The sequence below is a fragment of the Prinia subflava genome, chromosome 17 (assembly GCF_021018805.1).
Source record: "Prinia subflava isolate CZ2003 ecotype Zambia chromosome 17, Cam_Psub_1.2, whole genome shotgun sequence".
NCBI lineage: Eukaryota > Metazoa > Chordata > Aves > Passeriformes > Cisticolidae > Prinia > Prinia subflava.
Genome location: NC_086263.1, coordinates 11,827,985 through 11,842,351, shown reverse-complemented (window position 1 = coordinate 11,842,351; position 14,367 = coordinate 11,827,985). Strand labels below are relative to the sequence as shown.

General features: G+C 44.1%; 1 protein-coding gene across 1 annotated transcript in view; it reads left to right on the top strand.

The window, feature by feature from the left end:
- MAD1L1 (mitotic arrest deficient 1 like 1) overlaps positions 1 to 14,367 on the top strand; it is a 353,113-nt gene that overhangs the window by 137,457 nt on the left and 201,289 nt on the right. Inside the window, exon 12 of the mRNA XM_063414357.1 lies at positions 10,704 to 10,844. Coding sequence (XP_063270427.1) covers positions 10,704 to 10,844 — 141 coding nt within the window. The remainder of the gene's footprint in view (positions 1 to 10,703; positions 10,845 to 14,367) is intronic.

Here is a 14,367-nt window from a genome sequence, read left to right as displayed (position 1 = left end):
CAGCTAGTGTTAAAATTAGTTTTACTAACTGGTAGGCTATTTTAAAGCAAAAATTTCAGTTCGAAAATGTTTAAATTTGAGGAAATTTGTACATGTGGGCTGTTACCACAAGAACTGGAGATCCAGGTGTAGAGATAAATCCTCTTCTCTGGTGTTCTCTGCTGCTGTGCTTGAGGGGGGGGTTACTGAGGAGATTCCTTGCTGGGTTTTTGTCATCCCTCAGCTCAGCAGCTTTTGGGAGAACGTCTTGTCCTGTTGCTCTGAGCATGCCAGGAGTGGGTGAGGATGTACCTGTTACTCACAGAGAGGTGCAGAAGACACCCAGGACTTTGTGTCCTCACTGTTCCTCTTCCCTTATTCCCCATCAACCCTGAGTTCAGGCAGAGATGCTGCAGAGTGAGAGCAGCAGTCAGACACGGGTGGTGAGAGTGTGAAAGACTGGGGGAGCAGTTATGCTGGAAAACTGATGATTGGACTTGTTGACCTTAAAAAGCAGCTGAAGAAGAGTTGACAATTTTGAAAGCACAGAATCTAATGAATGAATGGTTTAGGGAAGTTGTTTGGGAGTTGTTTTCCCTGTCTGTGCAAGGCAACAACAAAGATGTTCAATGGAGCTGAAAGGTGGCAAATTAAAACCTGATAAAAGAAAATGCATTTTCAAGCAGTGAAAAAAGAAGTAATGGGATTAATTTCCACCAGAAAACCGGCAAAGTCAGGAGTTTCTCAGTGTTCAGAAAGACTGGATATTTATATCATCAATAGAAGCATCCAGAGGAGTTGTCAATGAGAGATTGTTTTTCAAATGTTTTTATTAGCTGTCATTTTCTAGAGCTGGGAAGCCCAAGGTGAAGGTGCCACTGGAATTTTGGTAAATACTTGCCTGAAGGGGTCTTTGTAGCTGTTCTGAAACATCCAGTTTTGTTTTTCACCATGTCAGGGTCTCAGGAGGAGCAGAGGGGTGGGGTGTGGGCTCCTCTGCCAGCCTGCCCTGAGGTTCATGTGGGATTCAAGAGCCAGCACATGGCAAACCTCTGTTCAGAAGCTGCACTCCTGAGCACTGAGGTGGCACATTTTCCTTTTCAAATACAGAAAACTCTTGCAGAAGTGCAGGTCACAAGGTTAAATATCAGCCCAGCTTCATGGTGCTCACTTGCTGCTGTAGAGCAAACTCTGAGGGTGACTCCTGATGAAGCTAATGAGGCACATTCTATGGGTGTTGGCTGAGCTGTGCTCTGGGTGAGAGAATGAACTGGTTCTAAAAACAGCCAAGGAGCTGTTGCTTGGTGCACTTTCCATCTTTTATAAGACAGAAGTGTTAAAATGATCTTTCATATTTTCAAAGTTAAAGTTAAAACATGGAACCCTCATCATGTAGGCAATGTGAAACATATATGATGTAAAATTAGCATTTTGACCCCGTGTAAGGAAAGAATAGAATTTTAGTTCAAAAGTTTATCATTGCTTTGCCCTGGATAAATCACTGGGTGTGATTAAATAATCTGACCCAGTCTTATTGTTGGGAGCATGATTTGGGTGTGAAGTGGCTCCTTATTATTATTATTATAGTTATTATTATTTCAAGAATAATATATTTGGCTATTATTTTGCTTTATAGGTGGTTTATGTAGTATGGGAGGTGCACCCTGGGCCAGATTTCAGTCTCAGTTCAGTCTTTTCTCCCTGGTGTCCTCTCTGAGGGAGGAACTGCTGGGCTGCAAGGGCCAAGAGCTGTGTCCCCTCTGCCCTGAGAATCCTCTGTAAAGATAATGCAGATATGCTATGGGAGACCTGGGAAATAACCTGATGTATAATTTGTGAAACTCTTATTGGAATCACTGATCTTTTATACCCTGGAGGCAGTAGAGGGAATATTTTATGAATTAAGTAAAGTATGGGAAATTATTAATATCTTCTAATGAAACAGTCAGGTGATGCATATTCTGAAGCATCACCTAAAATCCCTTTTTCTTTGCCTTCTTCAAAAAGCCACAGCTGGAATATTTCCAGAGTTGTTGACACATCGTGAGGGGATCAAGGAATTACTTTTGAGTTTGATGGAATGTGCTGTGTTGGATTGGATGAACTCATGTCTGATTTTTTTTTTTTTCTTTTGTCCCCTCAAAATGTGATGTGAAACCCTCCTGCTTCAATCCTGTCTTAGCCCAAACACCCCAGGAGCAGAGCCCAGGTGGTGGGGCCATTCCTCCTCCCTCATTCTTGCAGAGATAACTGCACTGGCTTTGAGCACAGTTCCTTTTACTTTTCTCCCAAGTTAATGATATTTAAGCAGTTAAAACTGCAGGAAATTGGCTGTTAAGAGCTTTAGAGGCCAATCTCTGGGTTGCTTAGTAGACAGGAGGAAAAAGAAGTCTGAGCACAAGGAATGAACATGGGGTAAATTTTTATACAGTGTAGACACTGGCAGCATAAAAATCTAATGTACCATCAGAAAAACTTTCTTTTTTTATTTCTTATTTTTAGTTCTCTTTTGTTTGTTTTCAGTGGGTGAGTAACATATTAGTTTTGTATTGCCAGCAAGGATGAATCCATTCCCTTGTCAGCTCTGTGCTTTCCCTCTGGAAGTGATGGTGGCTATAGATTGAAGGTGTGTTGAGGGTGTTTTTGGTGTTGTTTTTATTTTTCTTTTAAAGAAATTCCTGTTTTTCACATGTGAGCTGAGCACCTGGTGTCAGATGGGGAGTGAGGCAGGTGAATAAGGCAGCTTTATACACGAGATTGCCTCTGCCTGAGCAGTGGGACTGTGAGAAATAATAGGAAAAAGAGGGTTTGTTTGGAATGGGGAGATGCCAAACCCACTGAGACAGAAAAGCAGGCTCACTCTGGAGAGAGGCAGCGCTGAGCGTTCCGGTGGAGGGGAGCTAAACCAAGAAAAAAAATCATACAATTATTCCACAACAGCAGGAGGCTAAGAAACATAACTAAACACGTTAAACTCACTGTGAAGCAAGAGGACCCCAGGGGTATTTTAGTCAGATAATATTTAATTTGTTGCAGTGTCAGTTGTATGATTGCTTGTCAGCTGGCATATGGATGTGCTGTAAGCAAAATGGGGCTTTCAGAGACCACGCACGATTTTCCAGAAGATAGTAAAGCAGATTTATCAGAGACGGATTAAAAGAGTTACAGTGGATTTATTTGCTCTGGTCCATTGCCAGGATGGAAGGCAAGCTGAGCTGTCTGCAGAGAAGTGTTGGAGGAGAGGGACAAGAGCTAGAAAGGGAGGGCTTATAAATCAGGAGGAAAACCTGTGGAATACAAGAGCGTGTAAGAGATACACAGGTATTGGTAGGAGTACGTTTAATGCTGCCAGCTGAACCTTGGCCAGAAGAGCAATTGGATTGCAGAGTTTCTCCAGATTTTAAGAATGGGTGGTTGAGAAGCTAGCAGTGTCTCTGAATGCCTCGTTCTGGCACCTGAAATGAGTCTTTCAGCATCTCCTGCCTGCCTGTGTCCTCTTCCCATCACAGTTTCCCTGGGTGGTTGCTTTCTCCAGACTTCCAGCCTCGGGAGGAAAGTTGCTTTTCAGCCTGAATGGTAACCTGACTTTCCTAGCAAGAAAATGGCTCAGTTATAAGAGTGTTAGGAAACAGATGAGAACCATCCCTTGCAGAGAGATGATGGGACAGACAGGGGTTCCTGGGTTGCTGTGTGCCTGTGCTCATGCACATCAGCCTTTCTGCCCTCTCCCCACCTGTACAGCATGGATGGAGGTACTTGGACTTCAAAAGAAGGAATATTTTATTTTTCTTGGAGGAGCTTTAGTTGTAGGGTACAGCCCATCTGAAAGGGCTTCTTTATGGGCTAAATCAATCTTTAGATTCCTGCAGTAGCTTTATACTGGCTTGAGGGGCAAAAACACAAGCAGAGGGTTGATGTATAGACAGTCATATTTGAGAATTAAGGATATTTTTTAAAATGTTTCCTAATGGTCTTGTCACTGCAAGGCTAGTGAAATCTCCTGGATGTTTTTATTTTTATAAAGTTATCGGGCATTTTTTTTTTGTAAATGGTGTTTTAATTGAGGTCTTGAGTAGAAAGTCAATGGTGTGTGTATACATACATGTCTGCAGTCAGTTCTCATTTGCAAAGTAATGTGAAAATAGGTCAGCCATGGAGAGAAGTGTTGGGAAATGGCTGCAGCTGAGAAGGAATTTTGTATTTGTAGGCTTGGGAGTAGAAAATTTTGGCTTAAATATGATTTGAACAGAAGATGAGTGGTAAGAGGAAGGGGATCTGGTGATCATGGATGCTGCTGAAGGCAAGGAGGGGTTGAGATGTTGCTGGTAATTTAACTTTTGCTGGTTTTGTTTGGCTGAGCACGCTTGTGTCCATTAGCTCCTGTGCTAATTAGCAGTGCTCCAAGGGTTCCCATAAGAACAAAGTCTGACCCAAAGTTTCTTTAGCCCCAGCAGTCCCTCCAGGCCTGGTGTTTGCTGGCTCTTGCTGTTGCTTTTGTTGCATTTCCCCTACACTTTCCACAAGGCAATGGGATCTGAACACAGCTTTACTTCCAAAGTCTTAACATCCCCCAGACTTGGGGCAGAAGCTGTGGATTGTCAGCATCCCTGTTCCCATTCCCTGGTTAAAGCCTTTCTGTGGGGTGCAGGGCATCTCCTGCATCCTGGTGAGCCTGGAGAGGTTTTTGCCATCAGGAAGGTGCAGACAGGCAGCTCTGGCAAGGGGCAGATCCCCCTGGAGCTGCAGCCTGTGCCTGGTGCCTCTGCTGCCCACAGCACCCATGGGCTTTGTTTCCATGGGTTTCATCACCCTGATACAAACTCATTCCTCCAAATTACAGAGCTGCTGTTGAATTGTAATTCTACTCTTTGATAAAAACATCACTGCAGTTAAGATTTATCACGTTTATTATTTGCCTTTATTCAGTAAACAAGTTACCTGTCAAAGAAGGAAATTAGACTGTTTTCATATTATTCATATTAAGGCTCAGTTGATTGTTTCTTTTCCCTAATTCTTCTCCGGCTGCATGCAATTTGATTCTTAATTTTTTTTCAAGTATTTATGAGATACCAAAATATTGAAGTGATTTATGATTGCCAGAATCTTTATCTTCTCATCCATCCTTCTCTTAAAAGGTTGGGTCTGTTCCTCTGTCCTGTTTTCAGTTGCTCTCTTCCCATTTGTGAGTTCCTCAAAGGTAGTTGCTCATAGAACAGGGATTAATGTGGTTAATTTTATCAAGTAACCTAAGAATATATCTTGTTAGTAGGTCCTGACACGGTCTAATATATTTAAGTATTCTTCAGTTATTTCTAACCATATTTTGGCTTATATTCCTGTGCCTCACACTGCTAATTTTACTGATGTTAAACATCTGGTCAAGCCCCATTTACCATCTCCCTTCTATATGTGAGTTTAAAGCAAGAAAGCCCAGACCACTGTTGCACAGTCATCTCTCTTTTATTTGTGTTTTTACAAGAAATAGTTAGCTAAATTATACCTGATTGCAAATAGCATCTGTTTGATGTTGAAGCTCCATATCTTTCTTCAGTCTTGAAATTTTCCCTTATTACAACTAATTTGGATTTAGAAGTCTGAAGATGAAGAGGAGGGGGAAGAAATTTCTACCACTGATTTCTGATAATGAAGCAGCCTGTTAACATTCCTCAAAAATTATCATTAATTAAACAAAAAGCTGATGTAATACTTGGAATATTTCTGTACTGTCAAAAAAGCACCAAGTGGGAAATAACATTCTGATTCCAGTGTGCAGAATCTGTCTCTTCTGTCAGGCTCTAACCCGAGCACAAGTGAGAGAGCAAGCGAGCTGCGCCGTTGGGTTGTGGATTAATAGTCAGAGTTCACTCGTGTGGAAATAAAGCAGATTTTCCTGTGCCTAGAATCTGTCATTAAAAAGCCATTATTGGAACTGACCTGCACAATTCCTGCTCTCTCATTGCTAATGACAAAGCAATCTGTTCTTTAAAAAACAACAACCCTGTGTTTTCTTGCAGAGAACGGTGCGGGAGACTCACCAGAACAGAAGCGGGGGCAAGAGAGGCAGTTGAAAGATTTATTGATCAATAAACCAGACAATTACAGCTTGTTTATAAAGGGAAAAAAAAAATAAAAAAGCCACCTCAAACCTCAGGCCTGCGAGCAACACTGAGACTCTAATAATGATAACTCTGGCATCCAGCTTGAAACGATAAAAGTCAATAGGAAGATATAGGATTTCAATAAAATTATGACACTAGATAAACTTTACCCCAGGAACACATTTTCCCTGGGTGTGTGACTGACTTCAGTTAGATTTGTAACTTTAATTTCTTTCTTATTGATTTTTCCTGTTTTTCAACTAATTAGAAAGTCTGTGTTGAATGGGGGTGTGTGTGTGTTTGAAGAGGGACTAACGAGCAGCAGCAGAAGGGCCTGAACTTATATGTATGGAGATAAGGTCAGACACCTTTCTGTGGTTTTTTGGCTGTGTTTTACTCTCCAGTTGCTTCCCACACCCAGCCTGGAGTGGCTCTGGTGCTCCTCAGTGTGCAGCTCTCTGTGGGCTGCCCTTGTCATGTGCAGTGCTGCAGTGATGATGATGATGGTGCTTATATGAACCCTGAACCCTTCTCAGGTCTTTCCCTAAAATTAACCCAAAAGTCCTGGAGGATCCCACTTCTATTCCTGCTGTTTCTAAACCACTCTGGGGTGTGAGTGCTGCAGAAAGGGATTTTCTTTGAGCTTCAAGCTACTTGTCAGCCAGGTCAAATTTTGGTTTTATACAGAGAGAGTGGAGCAGCTGGTGGGAGGACTGGGGAGAAGCTTCATCTTAGGGGTGGCATTTTGCAGAGGTGCCATCCTTTTTCCTAGCACATTTTCAAGGGATTAGCCCTAGTTTCTGATTAAGATTATAAAATATGTTTTCTTCTTAGTTACTTATGCAATAGTGGGAGGAATATTTATTTGATGAATGGGCTGGTGCTGGCAGAAGGAAGGGAAACTGTTCAACCTTTGAAAAAATCACTATCCTTCCTCTTTTTCAAACTTACATCTCCTCAAACACAGCTGCAAGCTGCAGCACCAGGGTTTGCTGTAGGGCATTAATTTCCTAGGTTCATAATGAACATCAAAATTATTATTCTGCATTTAGGGCATGTTTGGAATGAGCTGCATTTCTGTTAGGGTGTTGATTTAAAACTGGTCAAGGTAAAGATCACCTGGGATTGTGCCAGGGTAGGGACCATGGTGAGTTAGCAGAGATTTACCCTGTGCTGGGTAAATTTTGGAAATTCCCAGAGGAACTGCTTTTTATTAATTCTGTTGAGTACTCCCCAGACAGGAAGCAGCAAAGCAGTTCTATTAGAATAAGGTTAGAAAGGGCATCTGAAAGTGCCTGGGGAGGATTTTGATGTGTTGTGAAGAATGAGGAAATACTGCAGCAATTACTAAATTAGGATTACATTTTAAAGAATCTTTTTAGACAGAGGACTTCTCAACAAGAACTTGTGTTTCCTGCCAAACGAACAAGATCTTTAGGAGGGAGGGAAAAGCTTTCAGTAAGTGCTCTTGATGGGGAGAAATTTGAAGAATGGAGCTGGGGACCACTTGTTGGAAGCCGAGAATTGATTTCACTAACAGTATTAATATTTAGAAATAATTAAAGAAGATAAGTAAATTCCAGGATCAAGTGTTTAATTGTGCCACCCTTTAGTTCAGCTTTTCAGAACTTTTTTTTTTCCTCAATACAGCTTCTGCTGTGTTTACCATGTGTGATTTTTTTTCTTCAAAAGTTTACTCTTCGTTTTAGAGCAATGCTTGAAGGGCAAGGGCAGTCGTTGATTTTAGGGGAAAGACAGCCTGTAGGATTGTGGTCATGCTCCCATGCAGTTTTTCCATGCTCACATGAAAGCTGGAGTTTGTTCTCCTTGTATCTCGATAGCCCAGGGAGCTGCTGGGATCTTGATGGGGATGACTCAAATGACCTCATAATCAGCAGTTAATTGGAAGCCAAGTGTGATGGGAGTTGCCAGGGGTCCTGTTTGCTTTTGAAAAAAACACCAAGGATTTTGGGACTGCCCCTGCTTCAGTGGAGAGAACACAGCAGTGGTAAATTATCACATGGATGAAAGATGCTTAGGAGAAAATTAGGGCAGCAGAGCAGCTCAGAATGCAGAGAAGGAGAGAGGATGCTGTAATTGCAAATCTAATTGCAACAACATGCAAAGCTCAAACCAATACCTTCACTAAATGCTGTCATTATGTTCTCTTCTGTGCTCTGGAAAGTGATTTGGCTTTAATGGGGAATGGCCTTCATCTCCCAAGCAAAAGCAGTTTGCCTTATGGAGAGTACACTGGGCAGACTGGGTGATGTCTGTGGGTACTGGAGGGGAAAAAGGAGGATGGAGAGATCCTGCCCTGCTGCCTCTGCTAAACAAGTTAATGACAGGTGTGAATGCATTTGGCTTTTCTTCTTTTTCAGTAATGTGGAAGTATTTCCTTTCATGTGTCTGTCAGATGAACAATTCTCAACTATGGCAAAACTGTTTCTCTGCAAAAACATTTCTCTTCAGTCAAATCTGGGCTAGGAGCTGGTAATAGCTGCTGGTACTATTTGTGTTAAAACGTGTTTTTCTTTATAATTTTTTTAACTCAGATTCTGTAGCCCCAGGCTGTCCTTCAGTCTTGGGGTCCTTTTACCTGCTGACCAACCCAACTGTCTTGCCTGACCTTTCAGTCCACGACGTGCTCTGAACACACTGTACTTCTGGCAGTGCCCCCAGTCTTGTTGTCACACCTTGAATTTGAATGTTCCTTCCCTTCCCACATGGACATTTGCTATCCACGTTCAGTCTTTGACCTTTAGATTTGGAAGGGGGAGATAACCTTTGTATCCAGGCTGAGTTGGGTGGTGAGTGGTCACCTTCACTATCTGAAATACAGCCTTTTGCATTTAGGGGTGTGGGGAAAAGGACCTTTTTTTCCTGCCCCAACAATTCCTGATTTCCCCAAGTGAAACTTTTTGGTGCAGCTGAGCTGGGTTTATGAGGTGCTGCACTGGCCTGGGCTGGGTGTGAACTGCACAGCTGTACAGCCCAGTGATCTCCTGGTATTACTTTGTGTGTGATGGCAGAATTCCCAGTGAGGAGCTGGTTTGTCCAGAGTGCACTTCTGTAGCAGGGGGAGGTAGCAAAAATGCTCAGGTTTCCTCAGAGTTTTGCCTCTGTGGGTTTATGCCAAGGGCCTGTGCTGCTTTGACCCTGTTCTGTAGCTTCGTAAGCATCAAGGTTCTTCCATGCAGTCAAAAGATGAAACCTCTTCATCAGCTGCTAATCCCTATGTGCAGTCACCTCCTTAAACATACCTGGCTTCTTCAAATTTTCCTTTTGTCCCCATTCTCCTTCTCCATCAATGCCTTGGAGGGAGGCATGAGGTGCTTCTGTAGCTGGGAGTGCATTAGGAATATTTCAGCCAGGAGCCCACACAGAATGTTTTATGTTTAGCTCTAAGCCTAAGTTGGGAAGCCACTGAGGGAGGGGAGAAGGATCCTTCTGTTTGTCTTTCTCTTCAAATGCCTGGTTATAATTGCCAGTAGATAGAGAATTGAGCCAAGCACTGTCTGCCAGACATTAACCTCTGAAAAAATGTTTGTTACAAGCACAGAGTGTTGCAGCATCTAACAAGTGATAAGTCACATACCATTTTGAGGATATTTGCTCTCAGCCACTTTGTGCGATGTCAAATCTGTTTCATTTCTGTTATGACAATTCTGTTCTTTCTTTGCCGAGGCTCTGGCAGGAAAAATGTCAAGTACAACACTAAATATTTTGCTGAGGAAACTCATTCAGCCATGTTGAATTAGAAGAGTGTCTCCAGGAAGAAGGCAGGCTCTGTTTTCAGTTGCCATCTGCTTTTTCAGAGTGTCTGCATGTTGCTTTCCTGCAAAGGATGTGGGGTTTTATAGACACAAGACAGTCTAATTTTTCAGTTTTGGCAGCAGCAACACTTATTTTATCAGAACTGTGTGCTCATCTGTGCCTTGATGCTGATATGAAGACGATGAGTGTACATCCATCACAGTTGTGTTGCTGCACAAGAGAACGGTGGCCAAAGATGTGGAGGGCTCTCGGAGCGTGGTCTGGGGCTCTACCCCTAAAAGGTTTTGCTGTTGTTCCTGATAGGGAGTGCAGTCGGGGTTCACTCCCTGGATGTTTTGCTGTTGTTCCTGGCAGGGATGCAGTCGGGGCTCACTCCCTGGATGTTTTGGTGTTCCTGGCAGGGATGCACTCGGGGCTCACTTCCTGGATGCTTTGCTGTTGTTCCCAGCAGGGATGCAGTCGGGGCTCACTCCCTGGATGTTTTGGTGTTGTTCCTTGCAGAGATGCAGTTGGGGCTCACTCCCTGGATGTTTTGCTGTTGTTCCCGTCAGGGAGTTCAGTCGGGGCTCACTCCCTGGATGTTTTGCTGTTGTTCCCGTCAGGGAGTTCAGTCGAGGCTCACTCCCTGGATGTTTTGCTGTTGTTCCCGTCAGGGAGTTCAGTCGAGGCTCACTCCCTGGATGTTTTGCTGTTGTTCCTGTCAGGGAGTGCAGTCGGGGCTCACTCCCTGGATGTTTTGCTGTTGTTCCCGGCAGGGATGCAGTCGGGGCTCACTCCCTGGATGTTTTGCTGTTGTTCCTGGCAGGGATGCACTCGGGGCTCACTCCCTGGATGTTTTGTTCCCCCCAGGAGCGCGATGGGATGCGGGCCATCCTGGAGTCGTACGACAGCGAGCTGACGCCGGCCGAGCACTCGCCGCAGCTGAGCCGCCGCATGCGCGAGGCCGAGGACACGGTGCAGAAGCTGCACGCTCACAACGCCGAGCTGGAGGTAATTAAGCAGCAGTGATCAACCTGCTCTAACCCCAGGGGTGGAGGAGTTGGGACCCCTGAGATTGAGTTGCCCGGGATCCAGGTTTGCGACGCTCACGCTCCGGAATTCCAGGATGGATAAGAGGCACGAGTTATTGCTGAAGCTGGCAGGAGCCAGGGATAATCATCTTGGGGTGTGTTGTGCTCTACTGCATGGCTGGGGAGGGGAACCACTCCCTGTGGTGAAAGGGTTTTGAAGGGGTGGCAGGTGTGGGGCCTTCTCTGTGGTGTATTGAAAAGATTGGCTCAATCACATGTGTAGTCAAGGCTCTGCTGTGAGCAACCTGTGCTTACAACAGCTTTACTTGAGGGTTGAAGAAGTAAAGTATGTGTCTGCTGTAAATTCTTCACTTCTTGGCACTGGGCCTGAAAAGCTCCCGAGTACTGCTCACTATTAAAGACTTTTTACTAGGTTTTCTCTAAGAAAGAAAACATTCTGTCCAAAGACAGAAGTATCCCTTACAGGAATTCTTACATTCTCCTTAGTTCTCTTTTTGAAAATTTGGAATCTGAAATGTGACTGTGGTGAGCTAAAAGTTAACCTACATTAGCCAAGTTGTTCCTCTTCTGTTGTGCTTAGTGGAATGGGCTTTGTGCTCATGAGTTGTAATATCTGGAATATATCTGATCTTAAAGCTTGGCAGTTTTATGACATTAGCCTTTACAATAGTCATACGTATGTGAGTTTTTCTTCATGTTTAATTCCATCATCATATAGATTTAGATGCTGTAACTCAAATAGAGTAGACTGGTAGAAATTGCTCCTTGGGTTCATGCTCAAGCCACAGAGTGAACTGTCTCACTCTGCACGAACCTCTTGTTTCTGGCATCTTTAAAAATGCTTTTTCCTTGTGTTGGGAGATGGGGACTTATTTCAGGTAGTACTGGCTCCAGTGATCTTTAAATCCTTAGCACAGCGTGGTGTAGATCAGTGTCCTGGTTAAGGTTAGATCCACTCCATTGCTGTTTCTCTGAAAACAAATTCTGCGAAGTTTTGGGCGAGCTGATAGAGAAGGCCGCTGGTGACATCAGATAAAAAGGAAATTTGCCTGAATTCATCTGCCTCAGAGTGTTTCTCTTATTTTGTCTTTTGAACACCGTGTTGCTTCCCAGCAGACAGAACAGGATTCAGTGGTGCTGACATAAAGGGATAGGTGGCTATTTTATCCTCCTTCCTGAGTTGTTCCCAACAGTAGCTCTAGGTTGTTGCAGGGAGATTTTCTGAATTGTTTCCTTGAATGTATCAGGTGTGCTGTGTTGTCTTCAGGCAATAGCAAATTATCTTTTCTTCTTCAGATGAAAGCATGGAATAGTGTGGGTTCTACCCCTTTAATTATTTATAGGGAACAAATTCTAAGTTTATTTTCATGGCTATGGATTAAGGGGTACATGGAAAATTTCAGAAAGGAGCTGTGTTCTCTGGAGGTTTGTTGTTTGTGATGTCAACCTCTAAGCCTTTCAAAGACTCTGCTAGGAGCAGGATTCAAAGACCTGATATTTTCCTCTCAAAGTAAAATTTTACGCTTCAGCTTGATTGTATTTGCTTTTCTGACTGCAGTGTTGGCTGCTGAATCCCATCTCTTTTGAAATTTTGGGGGAAAGTGTTTTGTTCCAGTAAAAATCAGAAAACTGGAAAGGGAAATTGAGGTACAGGCAGGACCCCTGGTGCTTCCTCATCAGGAGCAGGAGCTGTAATCAGCTGCCAGAAGATCAAAGCTGCTGAGATGGTCGATGGCAGCTATTAATAACTCCTGCCTTGATGCTCTGCACCCTCCCAGCTCTGCTGAGCCTCCCCACGAGGTTTGGAAATGTTGACACCTGCATGACTCAGCTCACAGACAGAGCAGGCTGCTGGGGTGAGGCACCTTGGAGCCTCAGGTGTTGGAGATGTGGGAGAAACAGCCTCAGTAGAGGGGAAAAGGGAACTTTGAGGGTGTTTAAATCAGTGTGGCACAAGGGTTGGAGCACCCTGGGAGCCTCTGGTATGGGTGGGCTGGGGAGGGAGCTGGAGAGGAGCACAGGGGAGCCAGCAGTGCTCACCTGGGAGCATCACACACGTGCCAGCCAAAGAACCAGGGCACAGCTATTCCAGGCAAATGTGAAACTCCTGGGGTGGCTGCAGAGAGGGACAGTGATGGGTTTGAGCTGAAAAGACCTGGCTGACACTTTCTGGGAAGGCTGGCATGGGTAAAGTGTGGAAAACAATCAAGATCACCAGTTAGCAGGGGATGTGCTGCTGTGGATGCCCACAGTGATGCCCACAGAGGGGTCTCTGGCACCCAGCAGACAGCGGGACACAGTCCCTGTGTGCTCCATCTCTGCTGGGGAGGCTCCAGGTATCGCTGTGGTCCTGGAGCTTCTGGAATTTAACAAAGCCCTTGAAGACTCCAAGGTAAATGCATATTTCTGCATTACATTTTGTGGATTCTGCCCTTCAGCTTTGTTCATAAATCTTGACATTTGCACTATGAACCATGTCTGTTCTCTCTGGCTTTTTATCGCAGTGTTTTCTCCTTTTTTCTTGTTCTAAATTTTTGCTACAAAGTACTTAATTTAATAAAATCTCTTCCTGTGCTCCCTAGAAGAAAACCCCTTAATAGTTTCTTTTTTCTTGTTTATTCTGCTTGCCCAAATCTGTTACCACTTCTGTCAAAACAGAGGAGGAAAAAGGGATGTTCTTAACAGGGTTTTTTCCTTACTCTGGGAGGGGAGATTTCCCCTTCCATTTCAGCAGCAGTCAGGAAGCTCTGGTGAAGATGGAATGATGGAGATAATACAGTGAGAGAGAGGAGGAAGCTGTGAGGGGCTGGGAAGATTTTGGGCTGTGGCAACAGCTTTTAACTCATGAAGGAGATGAGGTCTCTGGTGTGCCCTTTGCTGGGTGTGCATATGGAAGTGGGAAGCTGCTTAAAAGAGCAGAGGGAATTTGAGAGGGGTGTGCAAGCTCTGAAAGGGGCTGTGAGGAATCACCTGGATTCCAGGCACCTTCCAGAAACTGGGAATACAGCAGGATGTTTTGATGATCCCAGATCATTTCAGAGGTGATGCTGCAGAGGAACCACTCCTGTCAGAGCCTGAGGGGGCAGAGGACTGAAAGGCAAAGAAAGGCTGATGGGGAACTTTTTAAATCCCCTTCACTGGTGATGGATGAGAAAAGCTGGCTCTGCAATGCATGGACATGCAAACACATGGACAAGCAGTGGCTTTCTCCTCCCCAGAGCTGCCTGCCCCCAGCCCAACCCCCTGCTCCACAGGTCTGATGTGGTTGGAGGGGTTCAAGGAATCTAAAAGTGTTTTGGAACTGGAAAGGGAATGAGTTTATTACTGGCGAGCCTATAGTTATGAAATTATAAATACTTTACCAGAAATGTTACTGTATTTCTATGGCAGAGTGAATTTTTGTTTTGATACTGGTCATATTAATAGTTTTCTAGCCAACCACCTTAGCTCTCATTACTTTTAATTTCAAGCTCAATATGACA